Here is a 27,343-nt window from a genome sequence, read left to right on the forward strand (position 1 = left end):
CCCCCACTGTATACAGCAACACCTCCCCCATAAGCATTCCTGTCTCTTCTATAATAATATAATAATGTGCCATTTAGCAGACGCTTTTATCCAAAGCGACTTTCAGTCATGTGTGCATACATTTTTACGTATGGGTGGTCCCGGGGATCGAACCCACTACCCTGGCGTTACAAGGGCCATGCTCAACCAATTGAGCTACAGAGATGTTATATCCTTGTATTGCTCCTGCTGTATCATCAAATGAACTATATACTGTAAGTGAGTCTCAGAAATGGCTAATGTATGAATGTTATCTGATATTAGCAAGTTATTGATTTCATTAACCTTATTTCTAAGGCTACATATATTAATATGGGCTATTTTCAGCCCTTTCCTGGGTAGCTTATCAGAGATAGACATAATATGGAAAAGAGCAAACAAAGGAAGAGAAAAAAATATACATTCAGCAGTCCATTAATCAGTTGGTGTGTGTAAGTGTGTGTGTGTGCTGTGGGGTTGAAGCTACGAACCAATAGGCTTGGCTCTCTCATCCCGCCCAGGCTTTTGGGAGGGAGAGTGGATAATGAGCCTGTCATAGCGGATGTAAGCAATGTCCCCCCGCGCTCTGGCAGCTTTCATGGCTGGGATAAGATCTTCCCTCTTCTGGCACACAGCTTCAGGATAGTCCTCGTTGAGGAAGATGTACATTCCTCCCAAGTTCTTGGCTCTTTCCAGAACAGCTAACTTTTACTTGAACCTCAGGAACTTGACCACTATCGGCCTGGGCCTGTCACCTGGGCAGGTGGTTGTTTTTCCAGTCCTGTGGGCACGCTCCCCTTCAATCTTCCTGTGGTCCATCTTCCATTTCCCTCACTTTGTCCTCAGACTCCGTCCAGGTCTCATGTGGAGATTCTGCAATTCCGTCCACAACCATGTTGTTCCGCCTTGATCCTGTAACTATAAATGTCTTCTTATGTAATCATATAAAGTGTGCATGTTCAAGATAGCATGCAGAGGTCGTCGCAGGTCTGTGGAGAGCGTGCTGCTGATCCAGTTTCAACTGTTCTGCCTGTGGCTATGGAACCCTGACTTGTTCACCGAACATGCTAACTTGTCCTGGACCTGCTGTTTTTGACCCTCTCTCTCCCTCTCCCTCTCTCTCGCGCTCTCTCTCTCTCTCTCTCCCTCCCTCTCTACCACACCTGCTGTCTCGACCTCTGAATTCTCGGCTATGAAAAGCCAACTGACATTTACTCCTGAGGTGCTGACCTGTTGCACCCTCTACAACCACTGTGATTATTATTTGACCCTGCTGGTCACAAACATTTAAACATCTTGAAGAACGATCTGGCCGTATAATCTCCACCCAGCACAGCCAGAAGAGGACTGGCCACCCCTCAGAGCCTGGTTCCTCTCTAGGTTTCTTCCTAGGTTCTTGCCTTTGTAGAGAGTTTTCCATAGCCACCATGCTTCTACATCTGCATTGCTTGCTGTTTGGTGTTTTAGTCTGGGTTTATGTATAAGCACTTTGTGACATCTGCTGATGTAAAAAGGGCTTTATAAATACATTTGATTGATTGATTGATTAATTGATCTTCACAATTGCTGAAATAATCTGTGCAGAATCTCGAATGGCATTGATCACTTGCACCATGTACTTTTAATGTAATTTCAACTGCAATCCAGGTCATTTGGTTCTGCTATTAGATGAAGCACAGGGATAACACATTAATCTGTTGTTTAAATAAACAAGTATCTGACATTGTATTCCCATTTCTACGTTGCTGTGCTTTTAAATGGTTGAAAGCACAGTGATAGACATTTGGGTGACAACTAAACCAAAAATCAGACATTGTTTTTCCATTGGAATTTGGTTGTGCTTTTAGATGGTCGAAGACATAGTGATAACACATTGGAAATGTAACTAACTTTTGGCTGTCTTTTTGAGTGGGTGACAGGCAAGTGCACAGATAGGGCTCTACCTGTGCAGAGCACATGCCCCTTTGCCCTTCAAGTCTCCAAAGTGCCCTTTTGGGTGGTGGTATAATTTCCCCCAAAAAGTAAATTTTCTGTATACATTTTTTGCCATCGATGTTTGGAAACCACTGCCAACAAGTTGTCATCAAGTTCGCCACCCCCCACCCTGTCCGTTCGGTAGCCTGTTGATCTGCCATATACGGTTGTGCCTTTTTTTCCATTCTGCCCTGTACAGAGATTGCACACGCCTGGTATCCAAACATGCATGGCTTGAGCGATGCGGTCACCGGTCGAGTGTGTGTAGATAGCTATCTAATTTAAATATCAACAGTACTGCCACGGCAGCATAACATTTGATTAACACTTGATAACACTTGATTTAGCCTACATCATCATCAACATTCGGTCTGGTTGGCTGGTAGGCATAGCAGAGAGAGGCAGAAAGATAGTGAGGTAAATTACAATCAGTAAAAGAAATCGAGCTAGCTAATTAGCAGATTTACATCAATCATCAACATCAATGACCACCCTCTTTTCCCGATGTCAATCATGTCTTTAGGAGGCACTGTAACAAGCTTGATACAATTTGTGATGATGAGTGAGTGTGTTGTTGCAAAAATAAATAGGCATATGCAAAAAAAAAAAGTGCCCTTTTTTCATATTGAGCACCTGCCCTCTGAAACGCCCTGGTGTGTGAATATAGGTTGTAATTTCAAACAAATATTACCCAATTATCCTCGTTGAAATTACTTGGTGATGAATTGGTGTGCGCAGTGGGTGGTATCTCTGTTTCTTTAGGGTGAGTCACCATTACCTCAGATGAGGATAATGATGATGACATGTTAACTGCATCTGGGTTTGTGTGGCCTTGGAATTCATTTTTCTGTAGACTCTAACAACACACACACTGCTCCCTAGTGCGGTGGGAGAGAAAACACCTCCTACTCAGGTATACAAATACCTGGTGGCATGACAACCCAACATGCTTTAACGCAATGAGAATAAATGGCATCCAATGTCCTCACTGCCCGTTTCTACTAGGGATGGGAATTGCCAGGGACCTCACGATACGATATTATCATGATACATAGGCCGAGATGATATGTATTGCGATTCTCACGATTCTATATGTATTTTGATTCGATACTGTGTTTTAATTGCGATTCGATGTTCCAAACATGTTGCTCGCTATACAGTGCATTCGGAAAGTATTCAGACCCCTTGACCTTTTCCATATTTTGTTACGTTACAGCCTTATTCTAAAATTTAAATCATAAATCTACACACAATATCCCATAATGACAAAGCAAAAACAGGTTTTTGACATTTTTGCAAATGTATTCAGATCCTTTGCTATGAGACTCGAAATAGAGCTCAGGTGCATCCTGTTTCCATTGATCATCCTTGAGATGTTTCTACAACTTGATTGGAGTCTACCTGTGGTAAATTCAATTGATTGGACATTATTTGGAAAGGCACACACCTGTCTATATAAAGTCCCACAGTTGACAGTGCATGTCAGAGCAAAAACCAAGCCATGACGTCGAAGGAATTGTCCGTAGAGCTCTGAGACAGGATTGTGTTGAGGCACAGATCTGGGGAAGGGTACCAAAAAATTTCTGCAGCATTGAAGGTCCCCAAGAACACAGTGGCCTCCATCATTCTTAAATGGAAACAGTTTGGAACCACCAAGACTCTTCCTAGAGCAGGCCGCCCAGCCAAACTGAGCAATTGGGGGAGAAGGGGGAGAAGGGCCTTGGTCAGGCAGGTGACCAAGAACTGGATGGTCACTCTGACAGAGCTCCAGAGTTCCTCTGTGGTGATGGGAGAACCTTCCAGAAGGACATCCATCTCTGCAGCACTCCACCAATCAGGCCTTTCTGGTAGAGTGGTCAGACAGAAGCCATTCCTCAGTAAAAGGCACATGACAGCCCGCTTGGAGTTTGCCAAAAGGCACCTAAAGGACTCTCAGACCATGAGAAATAAGATTATCTGGTCTATAGAAACCAAGATTGAACTCTTTGACCTGAATGCCAAGCGTCACATCTGGAGGAAACCTGGCACCATCCCTACGGTGAAGCATGGTGGTGGCAGCAACATGCTATGGGGATGTTTTTCAGTGGAAGAGACTGAGAGACTAGTCAGGATCGAGGGAAAGATGAATGTACAGAGAGATCCTTGATGAAAACCTGCTCCAGAGCGCTCAGGACCTCAGACTGGGGCAAAGGTTAACCTTCAAACTGGACAATGACCCTAACCACACAGCCAAGACAACGCAGGAGTGGCTTTGGGACAAGCCTCTGAATGTCCTTGAGTGGCCCAGCCAGAGCCCGGACTTGAACCCGATCGATCATCTCTGGAGAGACCAGTAAATAGCTGTGCAGCGACGCTCCCCATTCAACCTGACAGAGCTTGAGAGGATCTGCAGAGAAGAATGGGAGAAACTCCCCAAATACAGGTGTGCCAAGCTTGTAGTATCATACCCAAGAAGACTCGAGGCTGTAATCGCTGCCAAAGGTGCCTCAACAAAGTAATGAGTAAAGGGTCTGAACACTTACAGTTGAAGTCGGAAGTTTACATACACCCATTTGCGACCAAGCTTTAACTTCCTGACTGATGTCTTGAGATAATTTTCCTTCCTCATGATGCAATCTATTTTGTGAAGTGCACCAGTCCCTCCTGCAGCAAAGCACCCCCACAGCATGATGCTGCCACCCCCGTGCTTCACGGTTGGGATGGTGGTCTTCGGCTTGCAAGTACCCCCTTTTTCCTCCAAACATAACGATGGGCATTATGGCCAAACAGTTCTATTTTTGTTTCATCAGACCAGAGGACATTTCTCCCAAAAATACGATCTTTGTCCCCATGTGCAGTTGCAAACTGTAGTCTGGCTTTTTTATGGTGGTTTTGGAGCAGTGGCTTCTTCATTGCTGAGCGGCCTTTCAGGTTATGTCGATATAAGACTCGTTTTACTGTGGATATGGATACTTTTGTACCTGTTACCTCCAGCATCTTCACAAGGTCCTTTGCTGTTGTTCTGGGATTGATTTGCACTTTTCACACCAAAGTACGTTCATCTCTAGGAGACAGAACGCATCTCCTTCCTGAGTGGTATGACAGCTGCGTTGTCCCATGGTGTTTATACTTGCGTACTATTGTTTGTACAGATGAACGTGGTACCTCCAGGCATTTGGAAATTGCTCCCAAGGATGAACCAGACTACAATTTTTTCTGAGGTCTTGGCTGATTTCTTTTGATTTTCCCATGATGTCAAGCGAAGAGGCACTGAGTTTGAAGGTAGGCCTTGAAATACATCCACAGGTACACCTCCAATTGACTCAAATTATGTCAATTAGCCTATCAGAAGCTTCTAAAGCCATGACATCATTTTCTGGAATTTTCCAAGCTGTTTAAAGGCACAGTCAACTTAGTGTATGTAAACTTCTGACCCACTGGAATTGTGATACAGTGAATTATAAGTGAAATAATCTGTCTGTAAACAATTTTTGGAATTAATTACTTTATGTCATGCACAAGGTAGATGTCCTAACTGACTTGCCAAAACTATAGTTTGTTAACAAGAACTTTGTGGAGTGGTTGAAAAACGAGTTTTAATGACTCCAACCTAAGTGTATGTAAACTTCCGACTTCAACTGTATACCCAACTAGCGCAAAAATAATATTGCACTATTGTCAAACCGATATGATACAATATATCATCAAAAATAATATCCCGATATGTAACTGTATCGATATTTTCCCCCATCACTAGTTTCTACCAACACACACACACACACACACACACACATACCTTACCTAGCCACCCTGCTCCAGAGTTGGGGACACACATGTCCATCTCAGCGCTGGGCAGGACGAACCCCACCACGAACACCTCCACCCCATCAGACATCAGCGCCATGCCCAGCACAAAGAACAGCTGCCACTGGAACCTGCCGTGGCCACACTCCTGCATGATCAGCTCATACTGCTGGGCCAGCTCCTCCTCGTCCGCCTGCCTCTCCTGCTCCAGGTCCTTACGGTCCCTCAGGCTGTCTGAGACAAGTTGACCCAGAGAATCATGCCCATCCCTAGGCTTCCCGTCAGCAGGCACCCCCTGATACTCCCCCTCATAGATCTCATCTTCATCATCGTGACCCTCCGTGGCATCACTGGCGTAGTCTTCCCCGTCTTCATCGTTGGCGGTGCGACCACCGGGGAAGTGGTCATTGCCGTCGGGCTGCGTGTAGGCGGAGCGTCCGTCATCATCGTCTTCATCCTCGTTCTGGAACTGGCTGTAGTTGTGTTGGGAGGAGTACTCGTCCGAAGCGCGGTTGACGACCTTGCTGAACTTCTTAGCGGCGTGGCGTTTGGCCTCCTTGGCGATGTCCTTGGCGCCCTTCACCAGTGACGTCCTGTTGTTGTACGACTCATCCATCTTGCTGACTCTGATTCTATCTACCTGTCTTTATTTGTCCTTTATCTAACCAGCTAGGTCAGTTGGGAACCAACGCTCATTGGCAAAAAGAACCGCCAAAAAGCTGACCTAAGAACTGCAGGGCAATTCAATTGCAGCAAATCACAGTAAGTTGGGAGATGGTTCAAATTATGCTAGTGTTGGCTAGGATCGCTAGCTGCTACTGCTGGTGTGAGGGAGAGCAGATCTCTATGGCAGTGGGATGGGAGCAGTCACAAGGTTGAGAGGTGAAGACAGCTGAGTTCCAGTAGGAGAGATCACCATCCACGCTGTCTTTAGGTCTGGTCACAGCTCATCTGTCTGTGGAGAGAGAGAAAGGCACAAAGAAATTAGCTTAATTTCATAAACGTGGTTAACAGTGAACCCATATAGCTCTGTTTTAACTTGACACCTTATTCTGGTCCAGCAGTGTTCAGGTTAATGTCCCATTTCAGTGTCAGTCCCTAAAGTCAGGTTCTCTGCAGAGTGGACTGTTTGTGCCTGTAGAGTTAGTGAGGAAGCCTTGAGGCCTTCAGTGTACTAGCTATAACTCTTCCTCAACATTATCAGGGGATCTGTCTGTGACATCAATGGAAGGAAATGAATGTAAAAGGCGGAAACAAGGGACAGAGAGAAGTGGATAAATAAAAGTGGATCCATTCCATCCACTCTGTGACTGGAATGGGTCTGAGACACCCATGTGATCTGTTTGGGGGTCTATGAGTTCTGGTTAGGTCTGATCCATCTAGTCCTATACGTTCCATCTAGATTCTGTGTTCCGTCTCTAGACTGGTCTAGAGTCTGTATATTCTGTCTGAGCATGTGTGTTCCATCCTGCCTTACCATCAAATCAAAGATCTAATCACATTGTATATGTCACATGCGCCGAATACAACGGGTGTAGACTTTTTTTTGAGCCCTTCCCAACGATGCAGAGTTTTACAAAATAACACACACAAAAAAATAGTAACACAAGAGGAATAAAATACACAAGAATGAAACTATATACATGGAGTACAAGTACCAGATCAATGTGCAGAGGTACTGTACAACGTATTTGAGGTAGATATGTACATAAAGGCAGGGTAAAGTAACTAGGCATCAGGATAGATAATAATAAGAGTAAAATAAAGAACAGAGTAGCAGCAGCATATGATGAGTGTTCAAGTGTGTATGTGTGTGTGTGTGTGTGTGTTTTTTTGTAAGAGTGTCAGTGTAATGTGTGTGAGTGAGTGCGTACACTGTGTGCACAATTATTAGGCAAGTCAGTATTTTGACCATATCATCATTAGTATGCATATTTCCCAACTCCAAGCTGTATAAACTGGAATGCTTATTGGATTTAAGCATATCAGGTGATGTGTATTTGTGTAATGAGGGAGGGTGTGGCATAAGGAGATCAACGCCCTGTATCAAGGTGTGTATAATTATTAGGCAGCTTCTTTTCCTCAGGCAAAATGGGCAAAAAAAGAGATATAACTGACTCTGAAAAGTCAAAAAAAGTATTTCAGAGGGATGGCATTTTTCCTATTTTGTTGCCTTACAACCTGGAATGAAAATTGATTTTTGGGGGGTTTGTATCATTTGGTTTACACAACATGCCTACCACTTTGAAGAGGCAAAATATTTTTTGGGGTGAAACAAACAAGAAATAAGACAAAAAAACAGAAAACTTGAGCGTGCATAACTATTCACCCCCCCAAAGTCAATACTTTGTAGAGCCACCTTTTGCAGCAATTACAGCTGTAAGTCTCTTGGGGTATGTCTCTATAAGTTTGGCACATCTAGCCACCAGGATTTTTGCCCAGTCTTCAAGGCAAAACTGCTCCAGCTCCTTCAAGTTGGATGGGTTCCGCTGGTGTACAGCAATCTTTAAGTCATACCACAGATTCTCAATTGGATTGAGGTCTGGGCTTTGACTAGGCCATTCCAAGACATTTAAATGTTTCCCCTTAAACCACTCGAATGTTGCTTTAGCAGTTTGCTTATGGTCATTGTCCTGCCGGAAGGTGGACCTCCGCCCCAGTCTCAAATCTCTGGAAGACTGAAACAGGTTTCCCTCAAGAATTTCCCTGTATTTAGCGCCATCCATCATTCCTTCAATTCTGACCAGTTTCCCAGTCCCTGCCGATGAAAATCATCCCCACAGCATGATGCTGCCACCACCATGCTTCACTGTGGGGATGGTGTTCTCGGGGTGATGAGAGGTGTTGGGTTTGCGCCAGACATAGTGTTTCCCTTGATGGCCAAAAAGCTCAATTTTAGTCTCATCTGACCAGAGTACCTTCTTCCATATGTTTGGGGAGTCTCCCACATGCCTTTTGGCGAACACCAAACGTGTTTGCTTGTTCTTTTCTTTAAGCAATGGCTTTTTTCTGGCCACTCTTTCGTAAAGCCCAGCTCTGTGGAGTGTACAGCTTAAAGTGGTCCTATGGAAAGATACTCCAATCTCCGCGGTGGAGCTTTGCAGCTCCTTCAGGGTTATCTTTAGTCTCTTTGTTGCCTCTCTGATTAATGCCCTCCTTGCCTGAGTTTTGGTGGGCGGTCCTCTCTTGGCAGGTTTGTTGTGGTGCCATATTCTTTCCATTTTTAAATAATGGATTTAATGGTGCTCCGTGGGATGTTCAAAGTTTCAGATATTTTTTTATAACCAAACCCTGATCTGTACTTCTCCACAACTTTGTCCCTGACCTGTTTGGAGAGCTCCTTGGTCTTCATGGTGCCAATTGCTTGGTGGTGCTCCTTGCTTAGTGGTGTTGCAGACTCTGGGGCCTTTCAGAACAGGTGTATATATACTGAGATCATGTGACAGATCATGTGACACTTAGATTGCACACAGGTGGACTTTATTTAACTAATTATGTGACTTCTGAAGGTAATTGGTTGCACCAGGTCTTATTTAGGGGCTTCATAGCAAAGGGGGTGAATACATATGCACGCACCACTTTTACTTTTACGAAACAAGTTATTTTTTTCATTTCACTTCACCAATTTGGACTATTTAGTGTATCTTCATTACATGAAATCCATTTATAAAAATAAAATAAATAAAAATCCATTTAAATTACAGGTTGTAATGCAACAAAATAGGACAAACGCCAAGGGGGATGAATACTTTTGCAAGGCACTGTAGTGTGTATAATAGTCTTGTGAGTGTGCATAGGGTAAATGCAAGATAGGGTCAATGCAGTTTTAATTAACTATTTAATTAAATATGTAGCAGTCGTATGGCTATTTAGCAGTCTTATAGCTGGGGGGGTAGAAGCTGTTTCGGAGCATGTTGGTCCGAGAACCGATGCTCCGGTACCGTTTGCCGGACGGTAGCAGAGTGAACAGTCTATGACTTGGGTGGCTGAAGTCTTTGGCAATTTTGGGGGCCAATTTACTGCCTCAAACTCACATTGTAAAGTGGTGGGTAACACGCTGATATCATGCCTACCATTGAATACAGCCTATGCACTCGAATGGGAAGCATGCTTTAATTACAAGTTGAGATTGAGAAATAAAAATAGTAGCTATTTTCAGTCGAGACCATCAAAACAGTTTTTAACACATTAATTGTGGCCATCAAAACAGTTAACACACGATTGCATTTAGAATTATTTGTTGCGCAATGACTGGACTTATAAAAGCATGTTTCACTCCAGTACCAGCTTTATGAGGAGCTGCTCTCGCGCTGTCTGACAGGTGATAGGCCATTCCGCTCCTCAAACTAGGCTCTGTATGCTGTGTACGTGTGATAAGATACATGACGACTAACGGAAATATACACGTGCCAATTTAATTCCACAATATTATGCAAATTAACCCATAGACTGATTAGCATGACCGGTCAAATGTATTTTCGTCGGCTAACGGATTAACGGTTAACTGTTAACATCCCTAGTTCGTATAGTTATTGTGGGGACGACGTCGTCTATGCACTTATTGATGAAGCCCGTGACTGATGTGGTAAACTCCTCAATGCTATCGGATGAATCCTGGAACATATCCCAGTCTGTACTAGCAAAACAGTCTTGTAGCCTCAAGTCTGCTTCATCGGACCTCTTCCGTATTGAGCGCGTCACTGGTACTTCCTGTTTGAGCTTTTGTTTGTAAAAAGGAAGCAGGAGGATAGAGTCATGGTCTGATTTGCCGATGGGGAGATGAGGGAGGGCCTTGTATGCGTTTCTGTGGGTAGAATAGCGCCCCTAGTGGCGGAGGAGACATGTTGGTAGAAGTGAGGTAAAATGGTTTTAAGTCTGCCGGCGTTAAAGTCTCCGCCCACCAGAAATGCTTCCCCTGGGTGTGCGGTTTCTTGTTTGTTTATGGCACCATACAGTTTGTTGATTGCCAAAGTGGTGTTGGCTTGTGGAGGGATGTTGACAGCCGTGATAATTACGGATGAGAACTCTCTTGGTAGAGAAAAAGCTCTGCAGCTTATTCTATATTAGGTGAGCAAAAGCTAGAGATTTCCTTCACACTGGAAACAGTGCACCAGTTGTTGTTTATGAAGAGGCACACCCCTCTCCCTTTGGACTTGCCCGAGGCTACTGCCGTTTGATCATGACACTGCATGAAGAAACCACTGAGTTCTATGGTCATTGATTCAGCCAGCAGAAGTTTCTGCAAGGCATATAATGTTGCAGCTTTTCAAGTCTCTCTGATAGGAGACTCTCGAACGAATCTCATCCATCATTCTTGAGTGACTGGACATTTGTCAATAAAATGGAGGTGAGTGCTGGTCGATTTTCACTTCGTCTCAGTCTCACCAGGACGCCAGCCCGTCTACCGTGTCTACGCCTGCGTCATTTTGGTAGCCCATGAAACTAAGGAATAGGGTTCGGTGTGAACAAGGGAACAGATGAGTCAGATTCTAAGTCAAAATCGAGGTTAGTAACTGTCGATCTGATATCCAAAAGCGCTGCTCCCCTCCGGCGCTCTGATTCACCGGTCTACTGAGCCACCGGTCTGAGCGCACCACCTCGGCAACACCAGAATGGAAACCCAACGCACCCTAATCACCTCCAGCGCACCTGCACCTCATCATATCATCACCACCCCTATTTAGCCCTGGCCTGTTTTGGATGATGTTGTGTGTGATTGTTTAGCTTCGTGTCGTTTACTCTATCTTTGTTATTTCTCTTGTTTATTGTTAAGTAAACCTTGACCTTGTTAATTCCTGCGTCTGCGTCCTGCCTCTTCGTATACTCAGTACGCGTCACAGAATCACACACCAAACAAAAATGGATGCAGCAGGAGTTTCCCAGTGCCTCAACCAGCACCAGCAGCAGCTTGCCCAGTTGAACGCTGCCATGCAGGAAGGGTTCCAAACTCTGCATAATCTGCCCAGCGCTCCGGTTCACCTCAGGGAGCTGCGAGTGCCCCCAATCCACCTGTTCCCATGCTATCACCCACTCCTGCGGGAACCCTCGCCCTACCGGAGCGCCATGACGGTAAAACTACTAAATGTAGCGGCTTCCTGCTACAGGTTCCCCTTTATCTGGCGCGTCAGCCTGGGGCATATCCATCTGACCAAGCCAGGATAGCGTTGGTGATTTCGCTTCTTAAAGGAAAGGCGCTGGATTGGGCCATGGCAGTCTGGGAAGGAGAGGAGGCAGTGGTGCTTCCCTACACCACCTTCCTCGCTAAGTTCAGGGCGGTTTGATCATCCCACGGAGGGAAAGGACAGGGTTGAGTGTCTCCTCCATCTACAACAGAGAGAGGGGCCCGCGTCCGAGTACACTCTGAGCTTTCGCACGGTGGCGGCATTTTCCGGCTGGAATGAGCGTGCTCTACGCATGGCCTTCAGGAGAGGCTTACGGGAGGACATCAAGACGGAACTCGCATGTCTGGACCTTGATACCCTCATCACCACGTCCATCCATCTTGACGACATGTTGAGAGACAGACGGCGTTCCCAACACCTCTTGGAGCCTCGACGCTCACCCCATCTGAGCTATGGAAGCCGCCTTGCTTCCGAGTCCTCACCCATGGAGGTGGGCAGCACCCCCTACACCACCACGGACCCTAGATCTCCTGGCGGCTCCCTATCTAGGCGGTATGACTCCCGTCGCCGCTCCGTGAGTGTTACGTCAGCTCCTATCACAAAACCATTGTTTTTAGTTCCCATAATGGTGACTGGTTATTCCTTCTCTTCCATTTCTACCGCAATTATAGATTCCGGATCAGCGGGGAACCTTATAGATAGGGAGCTGGTCTCTGAATGGGGGTTGCCCACCGTGCCACTGCCATCTCCGCTACACGTCACCTCACTGGACAATAAACCCCTTGGATCAGGCACCATTACGCACGTCACTCTCCCCATCACCATCACCATTCCCATACTACCGGAGCACCACGAGGAGCTGTCATTCCACATTGCCCCGCAGAGAGGAACAATGGAGTTGGAGAGAGGGAGCTGTTGGCGGTGGTCCTCGCTCTGGAGGAATGGAGACACTTGCTGGAGGGCGCAGTCCATCCATTCCGGATTCTTACTGACCACCGGAATTTGGAGCACATGCGGGCAGCGAAACGGATGAACTCTCGTCAAGCCAGGCGGGCCCAATTTCTCACTCGCTTCCAATTCATTCTGTCCTACCGCCCAGGATCCCATACCCATCACCATACCGGAGAAAGGAAGGATCTGGGGGGTCCTATCCTGCCCTCATCTCTCATCGTTGCTCCGTTTGGGATGTGGACGAAGACATCCGCCTGGCAGCTCAGGAGGACCCAGTGCCTGCCAACGCCCCTCCGGAGTGCGTGTATGTACCCACCAGTGTCCGTGATCGCCTGCTGATCTGGGTGCACACCACCCTTACGGCAGGGCACTCTGGTATTACACGCACCCTGCATTCTCTAGCCCAAAAATACTGTTGGCCCACCTTGGCTTCTGATGTCTCCCGCTACGTCAAATCCTGTTCCGTATGTGCCCAAATGAAGACACCTCGGAATGCCCCGGCAGGCAAACTAGTTCCTCTCCCAGTGCCTCAGCGACCTTGGTCACACCTGTCCATAGACTTTGTCACGACCTTCCACGTTCTGACGGCTTCACCACAGTCATGGTGGTCGTAGATCGTGCTTCCTTCTGCTCTCCAGGTCACTGATGTCCTATTCCAACAGGTCTTCCGGCATTATGAACTTCCGGAGGACATCGTCTCGGACCGTGGCCCCCAATTCACCTCCCGAGTGTGGAAGGCGTTGCTGGAGACCTTGCGGGCATTGCAGGATTTCAGTCCTTCACGGCGTAGTGTGTTACCAATTTATTTCTTGGTGACTATGGTCCCATCAGTCTTGAGATCATTGACAAGATCCTCCTGTGTAGTTCTGGGCTGATTCCTCACCGTTCTCATGATCATTGCAACTCCATGAGGTGAGATCTTGCATGGAGCCCCAGGCCGAGGGAGACTGACAGTTATTTTGTGTTTCTTCCATTTGCGAATAATCGCACCAACTGTTGTCACCTTCTCACCAAGCTGCTTGGCGATGGTCTTGTAGCCCATTCCAGCCTTGTGTAGGTCTACAATCTTGTCCCTGACATCCTTGGAGAGCTCTTTGGTCTTGGCCATGGTGGAGAGTTTGGAATCTGATTGATTGATTGCTTCTGTGGACAGGTGACTTTTATACAGGTAACAAGCTGAGATTAGGAGCACTCCCTTTAAGAGTGTGCTCCTAATCTCAGCTCGTTACCTGTATAAAAGATACCTGGGAGCCAGAAATCTTTCTGATTGAGAGGGGGTCAAATACTTATTTCCCTCATTAAAATGCAAATCAATTTATAACATTTTTGACATGCGTTTTTCTGGATTTTGTTGTTGTTATTCTGTCTCTCACTGTTCAAATAAACCTACCATTAAAATTATAGACTGATAATTTCTTTGTCAGTGGGCAAACGTACAAAATCAGCAGGGGATCAAATACTTTTTTCCCTCACTGTATATTCCCCTTTATTACTTTCCAACCCCACCACCCTTTCCCTACTTGGAGTAAATTAGTGAACAACAACGCTTAGGCCTCTACTTCCAGCCCATACCCACTATCTACATTTTATGGACACAGTCAATTTTACAATAATTATATTTTGTTTGTTTTTTCTCCTGAACTTCCTCTACTCTCAACCTCTCCGATCATTTTCATGATGTCCATCCGATTTGCTTCTATATGCCATATCTTTCCATCTGTGCTCCTTCACAAAAGCTCCCAACCTACAACCTATATACTTATTATGGACACAGTATGCTTACATTATTAGTTATCTTGTTATTATTTGTTGTTAGTTGTTATTAGTCCCATCCTTCAATTCCATTCAACACCTCCCATCTATCTTTTAACACCATCCATATAGGATTTCTATTTTCCATATATATTTCAACTGTACTGTGATGTCTTACAAAAGTTCTGAACCTTTCTATTCTCATTGTTTCTACAGATTGTGAATTGAAAAGAAACATTTTTGATAAAAGTATTATTATGTTATCGATCGATTGACTATGACTTTTCAGATCACCCAGTAATGCTATCTGCAAGGTTAGCTCCAGGTAAATATTGCAATCCTTTATCCATTCCTGGACCTGTGTCCAAAAACAAGCTTCAAATGGACAGTACCAAAACAAATGATCTAATGATTCTGTCTCTTCGCAGCAAAATCTGCAGAGCTGGGAAGATTGTATCCCCCATATAAATAACATTCTATTGGTAGCAAGAATTTTATATAATAATTTAAATTGAAAGATTCTAAGTTTTGAATCCGGTGTCGTTTTGCGTATCAGTTCATAAACACTGTGCCATGGGATCGGTACGTCAAAAATCTCTTCCCAACTATTTTGCAATCTATATGGGACGGTTGTCAATCCTTTGGTCCTTAAATGAAACTGATATACTTTTTTATTTATCACAGTTTTCCTTAACCAATTATGTTCTTTAATGCAAGGCCGACAGACAAGTTCCTTACTTTCTCCCCCTTCCGCTTTCCTCTTCCATTTTTGCGGTAAGGCTGCAATTATTTGGTTGTAATTTTGGGTAGAGCAGACATTTCCATATGTTTTTGTTAGCTGCATGTGCGACATAACTCCACCAGTCCTACGATGATATCATTTATGAAGATTATACCTTTTTTAAACATTTTGTCAATTAGTATATTTGAGTTTAATCACAATATTTGTTGCATTATTTGTTCTGTCATTTCTGGAGGATTCAATTGAAATTGCAACCAACTTTCAATGGCTTGTTTTAGAAATAGTGATATTTGGGAGATGATCTCCTTTTCAAATAACTGAAAGTGAGTGGTTGTAATTTGAATAAAGGGAAAAAGACCATTCTTGAACATTGGGTGAGACAATCTTACTAATTTGCTAGAGAACCAGTTCGGATTTAAGTGTAACTTTTGTATGACTGAAGCTTTTAGTGATAGGTCTAATGCTTTAATATTTAATAATTTCTGTCCTCCGAATTCATATTCATTATATAAATAGGCCCATTTAATTTTGTCTGGCTTGCCGTTCCAAATAAAATGGAATATTTTTTTCTCATATAATTTAAAAAACTGTTCGCTAGGCGTAGGCAAGACCATAAGCAAATAGGTAAACTGGGATAATACTAAAGAGTTATTTTTCCACAAATTGACAGGTATTTACCTTTCCATGGTAGCAAGATCTTATCTATTTTGGCTACCTTTCTATTTAAATTTATTGAAGTGAGATCATTTATTTCCTTTGGGATATGTATTCTGAGTATATCCACATCACCATCAGACCTTTTTATTGGTAAACTACATGGTACATGTATATTTTTAATTGTTTAGTGATCCAATACGTAATATAGTACATTTGTCATAATTTGGTTGTAATCCAGAGAGGTTAGAAAAGGTATCTAGATCCTCTATGAGGCTGTGGAGGGATTCTAGTTGTGGATTTAAAAGAAGACATGAATCATCAGCGTACAATGACACCTTTGTTTTTAAGCCCTGGATTTCTAATCCCCTGATATTATTGTTGGATCTGATTTTAATAGCTAACATCTCGATGGCCACAATAAATAGATATGCCGGTAGTGGACAACCTTGTTTCACTCCTCTTGACAGTTAAAACTTTCTGAGAAATAGCCATTATTTACTATTTTACACCTAGGGTTACTATACAGTGGAGAAAAAAAGTATTTAGTCAGCCACCAATTGTGCAAGTTCTCCCAATTAAAAAGATGAGAGAGGCCTGTAATTTTCATCATAGGTACACGTCAACTATGACAGACAAAATGAGATTTTCTTTCTCCAGAAAATCACATTGTAGGATTTTTTATGAATTAATTTGCTAATTATGTTGGAAAATAAGTATTTGGTCAATAACAAAAGTTTCTCAATACTTTGTTATATACCCTTTGTTGGCAATGACACAGGTCAAATGTTTTCTGTAAGTCTTCACAAGGTTTTCACACACTGTTGCTGGTATTTTGGCCCATTCCTCCATGCAGTTCTCCTCTAGAGCAGTGATGTTTTGGGGCTGTCGCTGGGCAACACGGACTTTCAACTCCCTCCAAAGATTTTCTATGGGGTTGAGATCTGGAGACTGGCTAGGCCACTCCAGGACCTTGAAATGCTTCTTACGAAGCCACTCCTTCGTTGCCCGGGCGGTGTGTTTGGGATCATTGTCATGCTGAAAGACCCAGCCACGTTTCATCTTCAATGCCCTTGCTGATGGAAGGAGGTTTTCACTCAAAATCTCACGATACATGGCCCCATTCATTCTTTCCTTTACACGGATCAGTCGTCCTGGTCCCTTTGCAGAAAAACAGCCCCAAAGCATGATGTTTCCACCCCCATGCTTCACAGTAGGTATGATGTTCTTTGGATGAAACTCAACATTCTTTGTCCTCCAAACACGACGAGTTGAGTTTTTACCAAAAAGTTATATTTTGGTTTCATCTGACCATATGACATTCTCCCAATCCTCTTCTGGATCATCCAAATGCACTCTAGCAAACTTCAGACGGGCCTGGACATGTACTGGCTTAAACAGGGGGACACGTCTGGCACTGCAGGATTTGAGTCCCTGGCGGCGTAGTGTGTTACTGATGGTAGGCTTTGTTACTTTGGTCCCAGCTCTCTGCAGGTCCTTTGACAGCTCTTTGGTCTTGGCCATAGTGGAGTTTGGAGTGTGACTGTTTGAGGTTGTGGACAGGTGTCTTTTATACTGATAACAAGTTCAAACAGGTGCCATTAATACAGGTAACGAGTGGAGGACAGAGGAGCCTCTTAAAGAAGAAGTTACAGCTCTGTGAAAGCCAGAAATCTTGCTTGTTTGTAGGTGACCAAATACTTATTTTCCACCATAATTTGCAAATAAATTCATTGAAAATCTTACAATGTGATTTTCTGGAGAAAAAAAATCTCAATTTGTCTGTCATAGTTGACGTGTACCTATGATGAAAATTACAGGCCTCTCTCATCTTTTTAAGTGGGAGAACTTGCACAATTGGTGGCTGACTAAATACTTTTTTCCCCCACTGTACATGATTTTGACCCATTTTATAAGAGATTCTCCAAAATTGAAATGCTCCAGGCATTTATATATAAACCCCAGTCGCACTTTATCAAATGCCTTTTCGAAGTCTGCTATGAATAGCAGGTCTGGTTTCCCAGATTTTCCATAGTGTTCTATTGTTTCCAATACTTGCCTTATATTATCTCCAATGTATCTTCCATGTAAAAAAACCTGTCTGATTAGAATGAATAATATCCGACAATACCTTTTTAATTCTATGCGCTATACATTTTGCTATAACTTTTGCATCACAACACTGAAGTGTAAGGGGCTTCCAATTTTTTTAATGGACTGGATCTTTATATTTTCCACTTGTATCCTGTTTCAGTAATAATGAGATCAGACCTTCTTCTTGAGTGTCAGATAATCTACCATTTACATAGGAGTGGTTAAAACATGCTAATAACGGTCCTCTTCGTATATCAAAAAAAGGTTTGGTATACCTCGACTGGTATGCCATCCAACCCTGGAGTTTTCCCGGACTTAAAGTCTTTAATTGCATCCAGAAGTTCCTCCTCTGTAATTTCACCTTCACATGAGTCTTTCTGTATGGCTGTTAATTTTACATTATCAATAGAAAAACATCTCTACAATTAGCTTCATTTAGAGGAGATGGAGGCGACTGAAACGAAAACATATGCTTAAAGTACTTTGTTTCCTCCTTCAAAATATCAATTGGGGAATCATGGGTTACTCCGTCAATTGTAACCAGTTTCATTCAATTATTTTTCGTAGCATTCCTATGTTGAAGATTAAAAAAGAATTTGGTGCATTTTTCCCCATATTCCATCCAGTTTGCTTTATTTTTTATAATATATTACACTTGATCTTTATTGAATAAGTTTCTCCATTTCTTTTTGTTTTTCCTCTAATTTATTCTGAGCCTCTATGTTACAGTTTTTATTGCCATCTATCTGTTCTGTTAGACTTTCTATTTCCTTTGTTAGTATAAATTATTTTGACCAAAATTGCTTTTGTTTTCGAGATGAATACTGAATTGCATGGCCTCTAAAGGCACATTTAAAGGTGTCCCATACATTAAGGGGATTTGCTGTACCTATGTTATGTCGGAAAAAGTCAGTTATAAATTCCTTTGTCCTAGTTAAAAATAAATTATCATCCAATAGGCTTTGATAAAATGTCCAATATCCTCGCCCACGTGGAAATTCAGTAAGAGTAATGTATATGCAAATTATATGATGGTCCGACCGCATTCTGTACCCATCAACACTTTTTAAACTTTTGGTGCCAACGAGAATGAGATAAGAAAGAAGTCAAGATGACTAGCTTGATTGAGTCTCCGCCATGTATATCTCACTAGATCAGGATATTTAAGCCTCCATATATCTACTAGTTCTAATGTATCCATGACATTCACGATTTCCTTAAGAGCATGTGGGTGATTGTTTGTGGTGTGATTTCCTTTACGGTCCATTGAGCTATTTAAAACAGTATTATAATCCCCCACCATAATAATATTGTCTTGAATTGCTTGCAGGGTTGATAATTTATTATATATATTGTCAAAGAAGTGTGGATCATCATTATTTGGTCCGTAAAGGTAAATTAGCCATATCTACCTTGCGTATCTATTTGAACAATTTGCATATTCGGATCGAAATTACTATTAATTAATATCATCACCCCTTTTGAATTTCTTTGCCCATGGGATAAGTATATTTCGCGCCCCCATTCCATTTTCCACGCATCTTCATCTAGAATTGTTGAATGACTTTCCTGTAAACAATAGATATTATATTCCTTCTCTTTGAGCCATGTAAATATTGTTCTTCTTTTGTTATTATCAGCTAAGCCATTACAATTATAATTGGCTATACTTATTTCACCATACACCATAATGTGATACGAGTTTGAAGTCTATTTATCATTATATATGTTTGTAAATTTTCCAATAAAAAATACCGTAATGATTAAGTGTCCATATAGCTGTACCGTGATATTTGCATTGCTACTAAGTAACCCTTCAATTGTTCTCCACTAATTCCCCCGCTATAGCCCCTCCCCATCCGAAGTTGAGCCGTCATCCCAGTGATCGGCATCCCACCCACGTCCCTCCGGATCCCTAGGGCCCCGAGAGGCCAGGACCCATCCATCGACAACAGGACACAGTGCCACCCACAAAACAGAAGCAGATTAACCGCCAAAAGCATTTCCAATGCTTTCACCTCTCTCTCTCTCTATATATATATAACTATTTAAAAATATATATCTATTCAAATATCCTGCATATCTTATTTTCCATCATTATCAATTAATATGCGTAACAATGTCGTCAGTTCATGCGCAGGATCTCAACATACAACCCGGATTGCCATTATATTACATTTAATTTATTGACAAGCAATTATTATCCTAGCAAATAATTACCGCGGTCCATCCCATACCCCCCCCCGCACATACTCACATACTCCAACACACTCAACCCCCTTCCTCCACAATCAAACATAAAATCAGATGCTCAATGGTTGTTACATCCCAGAGCCCAACTCAAGAAAGGACCTGATTTACGAGTGCACATACAGTTACAGCTGATTGAGAAAGCATGCAAGATTGAGCAGAAATTGACAACAACGTGAGATTTGATTAATCTAATTAATCTATGTCAAGTCCTAGGTGATGGAGATCAGATCCACCCTCTTCACCTGAGACACAAACACTCTGGTCCCCCGTTGTAACCATTTTCCCCAAGCATCTCCGTGCAGTCAGACCTTTGATTATTTTGTGCCACCTGGGCCACAATGATAAACCCCCTCTCTGATTGTCTGAGTGTGACCCCCTCCCCATGGGTTACTGCAGCCAGTGTTGCCAGCACTGCCACTACCTGGGTGGGGGTACCCCACCAGAATCCCCACCGGCTAGGTACAAGGTCGTCAAGGTACTCATTAGCAGCTTTGAGAATTTCCTTGTATATAATGCTCTCCCATCAGGGGGCTCTGGCTTTGTATGACCAACCCTGCCAGGCAGGCTCAGAATCCTGAGGGGGCGGTGCTGCTCAAGTAGGTCTCTGACCGCATTTATTTCTCTGTTTAGGCTGCATACTCACAGCAGGTCTATAAAACAGATGGGAACTTCTCTTTGGGGTGTCCAGGATATAGGGTTGGGGATCTTTCCATCATAATAGGACAATAAAAAGTTAGATTAGATGTATACTATATTAAAAAAGGTATATCCCTCATCTACACATAATTGAATGCTCTCTCTCACTACCCCTGCTCATAGACACCCGTTGGCTCTGGGATATGCAACCATTTCCCCTCTCACTCACTTAACGCCGCACCCTTCCAAACACAAAAATGCACACCACATGGTTGACTGCGGAGGAAACGGGCTGAGCACGCAAACGCATCCGCATCCCTCACCTGCCGCAAGGGGGAAAGGACGCCAGGGAGAACATAGGACCAACCACAACAACCGCACGCTAAAATAATTAGTTGTATTTGAAGATGTATTATTCTGCTTGTTATCTTTTCTTGTTATATCGTTTTATCCTTTTTTTAAATACTATACTTACTATAAATGTTCTTTAATATTACAATCCCTATCATTGCTAGTATTTGGTGTTCCATTATTCGACTTCTCTATTACAACTTTTAGAATAGCCATGGAGTAGTCTTTGTGTCTCAGAACATTTGGTTGTCAATTTATAGTTTATCGACCACCAGTGCAACACGTTTCCCTTTTAATCTATTTACCTTGAAGATTGGATACAGAACTTTGCGCCTTTCTGCAATCTCCCTCGGGAACTGATCATTCATGCCTATTTTCGTGCCAGCAAGTCTTTTACCTAGGCTTTTAACCATTGCTTTATCCTTAAAAAATGCAAATTTGGCAATGATTGGGCGATCATATTTCTGTCCTCTTTGTCCAAAACGGTGTACACGTTCGAGTTGGATTTTATCGACAGCCTCGAGTGGGATTTGAAGCGCTGTATGCAGGAAATCCTTCATAATATTCTCGGTTATTTCTCCCTCCTTTTCCTGAATACCCGTAAGAACTAGATTTTCTCTCATCGATCTAGTTTGGATGTCTAGTAAGGCTTCTCTCAGAAGGTTGTTCTCCTCTTTAAGTTCCCTAATGTCCGTTTCCATCTTAGTGACTGTCACTTTTAATTTTTTGGTTTCTTTCTCCATTATCGCAGCTTTTTCGTCACTCATTTCAAGACTCGCTTTCAACTCTTTTACGTCCTTACTGACCAATGCTAATATGCCCAATTTGTCATTTATCGACTTCAACAGGTCGCTTTCCACACTTACCAGACCCAGTGGTGAAAAGCATATATCATCTGTATCAGTCGACGAGTCGCGTTTTCTCTTGGGGATTGGTTCTCCTCGTTTATCTTCCGCCATGTTTGGGTGTTGCGTGTTGTTGTAATATTTGTCGATATATTTCTCTAGCCTTATGATTTGTTTTGTGTTATTATCCAGATTGAATTTTATTTACTGCGAATATATGAAATGCTAATATTTAGTCTAACTTACTGATTTTGAATATTATGTTTTTATCTTGAGGTGGTTTGTACCGCTTTCTATTCAATACGTCATCTTGTCTAACGCACGCGCCTGTGTTGTTCCCCTCTTTCCTCTCCTCCTCTCCTCCTCCTCCTATGGGGAGGTTTCTTTGTTGCCACTGTCAGGACCAGCAGGGTGAGTGGGCGAGGTTTCTTCCCTGGGCAGAATATGCCCAGAACTCCCTCGTTCACTCCTCCATGGGGCTCACTCCCTTCCAGTGCGTCCTGGGGTACCAGCCGGCCCTGGCCCCTTGGTCACCCAGCCAGACCGATGCGCCCGCTGTCAACGAGTGGTTCCACAGGGCCGGACAGGTCTGGGACGCCGCCCATGTCCATCTCCTTGTTAATTCCTGCGTCTGCGTCCTGCCTCTTCGAATACTCAGTACCCGTCACATTGACGGTCATATGTGAACAATTTCAGGAAGCTAAGCATATGTCGCACGTCACTACTTCACAGAAGAGGCATTTGGATTTAAACATTTATTTTTATCAAAATGTGTTTTTTAGCAGAAATGCTTTCTGGAACATGTGAACTTTTATGTGCCTTAATAACAAACGTGTATGCCATCTGTAAATACGAATAAAATTGTTAAATTACGAGCCTAGTTGGTTTAGCAATGGAAAAAGACAGGAACCTTCCCGCTAGCCATGATTGGCTGAGATAATGGATGGGCTGGACATGCCGAGAGATGAGTTCGGATTGGTCTGCCATGTAGCATGCTTCTGTCTATAATGTAAGCTGCTCAGTATGTGTAGATAATCCTTGCTACCGCTGCTTTTTTGAAAGATATCATGGAGAGCTTCAAAAGTATTGCTAATGCTCTCAACAACATTGCTGCCCTGAATTTAGCAGGTGCTATTGACAAAGATCAGTGGGGAAAGGTTGTGATGGACTACTTTCTGGAGGACAATCGTGCCATGCTGACTCTCTCTGACTGAAAATGAATCAGACGATGAGGAAATTCCTGATTTAGGTAAAAACATGTTCATTGAAACAGACATTGTAGAGTCTTCTGATGACAGTGATGGGGGAAGAAATGGCAAACAACAGTGCTGTTGTCACGGAAGAAGTTGACCATGTTTTGAAATCAGTGGAATGCCCGGTGGAAGCAGAGAATGATAAGGAGACTGAGAAAATTCTGCCGTTTGATTGCAAATGTGGAGGGAGTCGAAAAGAGAACGCAGAAGGCTGTTGTATAAAACACCTGTCTCCGGATTACATCTTCAAACTAAGGGCAACCATGGCATCCGTGACAGAGAGGGAGAAGCGTTCATCCATATATATGGGTAAGGGTCTAGCTACATTTTCAGATATTATATGTTTCTAATTTAGTCCGAAAGTCGTTTTCATTAAAAGTTAAAGTGTACTGTTAGCTAGCTAGCTAATGTTAGCTGGCTGGCTCGCTAGCTAGCTAACATTATGTGTATGATCTGTGTAGTAATATTATTTGTCTCTCAGAAAGCCATTTGCATTGCTAGTTATAGCCTAATGTTAGTTAGCTAGCTAACATTGAACCTTGTTAGTGAGCTTTAGCTACCTGCAGATTCATACTACATATTTTCATGCATGGTGGCTAGCTATGACAATCGGTTGTATTGCTAGTACTGTATGGGTTAGGATTACGGTTCATTGTTTAGCTAGCTAAACAAAAGACTCAATTTCGCCAGATGATTACATGATCTGTGTAGTAATATTATTTGTATCTCAGAAAGCCATTTGCATTGCTAGTTATAGCCTAATGTTATCTAACAAAAGACTCCACTTTGCTAGATGATTACATGACCCATCAAGTTAGCCAGGTGTGTCTGTGGGTGATTACAGCCATATATTGTATATCATGAACATGTGACATGTCTAGACAATAGAGACCCATCCCCTTAGCTAGATGTGGCTAGAGGGTGGTTATAGCCTTCCTTTCACATGACCCATCAATTTACAGAAGTGTGTCTGGGTAAGCCTCATCTAATAATGCAAAGATGTTTGCATCTGGAATTTGTCTTTCAGCATCAGTAGAACACACCAGACCCTCCCCCAACTGTCATACAAGTAGATTGGTCTAATGCCTCAAAGGACAGAAACAGGCTCTCCGAATATAGATTCCCTTGTTCATGTGTGGTGCGGATGGACCAGTTCATTACTGGGGGCGAGTTACCAGTCATCCAGACTATCTGCAGTGCTTCTATACACATTCACATGACTCTCTCCTAACACACACACCATACGGGTGCTGCTACTCTAGATTGTTTTATCCTGCTGCTCAGCCACTTTACCCCTGATTGTATGCATATACTGTAACTACCTCATCTATCACCAGTATCACTGATATCATTATTTATATTGTTCTTGTACATACTGTATATTATTTTGTTATTTCTCTACTGGCATTGACACTTTTTGTTCTCGTTTTATTTTATATTGACACTTTCTATTTTGGATATTGCTACTGTGCAAGTAACCATTTCACTGTACTGTTTACACATTCTGTAGAGACCCATCCACTTAGCTAGATGTGGCTGTGGGGTGGTTATAGCCTCTCTTTCTCATGACCCATCAAGTTAGCCAGGTGTGTCTGGGGATGATTACGGCCATCTATTGTATTTCATGAACATGTGTACACGTCTAGACAATAGTGACCCATCCACTTAGCTAGATGTGGTTATAGCATTTCTTTCACATGACCCATCAATTTAGACAAGTGTGTCTGGGTAAGCATCATCTAATAATTTATAAAATATTTTTATCTGGACACTTTCTATTTTGGATATTGTTACTATGCAAATATGCAAGTAACTATTTCACTGTACTGTTTACACCTTCTGTATCCTGTGCATGTGACAAATAAACGTTGATTTTATTTGATATGGTGTGTGTTTACCAGAGAAGGTAATGTGAAGAACAACATGACCTGCACCAAAGTCAGATTAGGATATTTGCCAAGGACTAGATAAAGTGTATTTTTACCTGGAGTTTTTCCTTATTGTAGGCTACTATTTTCATCACTTTTCGTCTTGAAATCTTTGGTTGTTTACTACACTACCTTACTCACTCTGTTTAGCACATGACCTCACATGTGAATCCTTAAAGAGATGGTTGGGGCTAAGGCTTAAGAGGGTGTAAACAATGCTGAATGGGTGTAGACAAAGAAGAGCTCTCAAGTAGGTGTACCAAAACATTCAAGAGACATTTTCTCAAAAGTGGGGTTACAAGTTTATTAACTTTCAAAGCAGAATTACTTTCCCATTGTTCCTCAATTGCAGTCTATGATATACAATTTTGTAGCTTTGAGTTTGTACTTTTATCCAATGTAAAACACACCATTTCAAATGTTGCTACTTAAGACTGAAAAGAGGTGCTGGGTCACATATGTGATAATAGTATGAACTTTCTGTTTTAAAAAATGTAAAGCTAAACACAAAAAATTTAACTAAATAGCAAAGTTGGGTTGGAAGTCGACCCTGCATGCCTGCACCACCCTGCCTGCCCCAAACACCACAGCCTGCTGACAGACAGCATCTCAACCTCTCACACTGAAGCCTGTGAAGAGTGGGGCACATCTCAAATGACATCCTATGCCCCACACTAACAGGGCCCACATAGGGCACATCCCCTTAACATTATTTCAAGTATACATATTTTAAATCACAGCATCAATCTGGGATAAATAACCAAAACTTGTTTTAACTAGTATCTATCTGTATACTGTGCGTACACAGAAAAAGTGTAGAGTGGAGCGGAGTAGCCTTCATATGCAGAGAGGGGTCAGTGTGGGTTGAGGCCCCTGTATAGGCAGATGACAGGATGATGTATGGTGTTTGTGCTAACCTCTGGTCCCACGGCTGAGATAAGACATGAGGATGCATCTGTCATGCTACCAGGAGCATTGAAGCTGGGGTCTAGAACAACCTCAACCAGCCCTGGAGATTTTGCTGCATTGCAGCAGTCAAATGGAGTGGAAAGCAGTGTTGTTCTGACTAACTTTGTCTTTGCGGGTGGATTTGGGGTGTGTGTGTGTTTGTTTGTGTGAAGATATCTGTGTGTGTAGTGTAGAAGGTAGTTTTGTTTATCCGTGTGTGTGTGTGTGTGTGTGTGTGTATGTGTGTGTGTGTGTGTGTGTGTGTGTGTGTGTGTGTGTGTGTGTGCCCATGCAGCATGTGTACTGTTTGTGTATAGTATGTGACGTGTGTTCACACAACCATGTTATATGGTGTACTGTATCTTTCTACTTCACTGCACCAATCAACCCAGTCCAATAAAACAAGTAAAATACCTCAAACACAATGCAACAAACCACAAACATACAACAATAATGTACCACCAAGACAACAAACAAACACAAAAATATCCCTACTTCCTGTTCATCTGGCCCATCTAGAGAGGAGAGCCCTCAGGTGCTGCGTCCCAAATGGCACCCTATTCTCTACATGGCCCCTGGTGAAAAGTATTGCACTATATAGGGAATAGTGTATCATTTGGGATGTTAGACAAGTTCCCTAAAATCAATTACAGTGATACTGCTTCCCTAACACAGTGTCTGACGGCTCAGTGGGGGTCAGACCAGGACAACAGACCAAAGCCACACTGGATACTGAGGTTTTGCATCCAGGGGGGAAGGATGAGGGAGGATCAACTCTGCCTGACTCATTTAGGCACAACTTTTACAAAGGGGGTCTGAATACTGGTGGGGAGGGGATAACCAAGCAGCCAAGGTAGTGGTGGGATGTAGACTGTGGAATAGGAATGCCTGTGAAGTGTTTTAGTAAAGGTAGATTGAAAGACTCTTCTCTTTATCACACTGTCCTTCTTTACCCCTCTCTCCCTCTCCCCCTCTCTCCCTCCCTCTCTCTCGCTCTCTCTCTCTCTCTCTCTACAGTGTCAACTCTTCAAAGTCATCT

At 42.9% G+C, this 27,343-nt stretch overlaps 1 protein-coding gene across 1 annotated transcript in view; it reads right to left on the reverse strand.

Moving 5' to 3' along the window:
- The window catches only part of LOC121541135 (synaptic vesicle glycoprotein 2C-like), an 84,470-nt gene that overhangs the window by 49,858 nt on the left and 7,269 nt on the right, over positions 1-27,343 (reverse strand). The window contains exon 2 of the mRNA XM_041850114.2: positions 5,773-6,730. Within this exon, the coding sequence (XP_041706048.1) occupies positions 5,773-6,391 (619 nt within the window). The 5' untranslated portion in view covers positions 6,392-6,730. The remainder of the gene's footprint in view (positions 1-5,772; positions 6,731-27,343) is intronic.

The sequence above is a fragment of the Coregonus clupeaformis genome, chromosome 27 (assembly GCF_020615455.1).
Source record: "Coregonus clupeaformis isolate EN_2021a chromosome 27, ASM2061545v1, whole genome shotgun sequence".
NCBI lineage: Eukaryota > Metazoa > Chordata > Actinopteri > Salmoniformes > Salmonidae > Coregonus > Coregonus clupeaformis.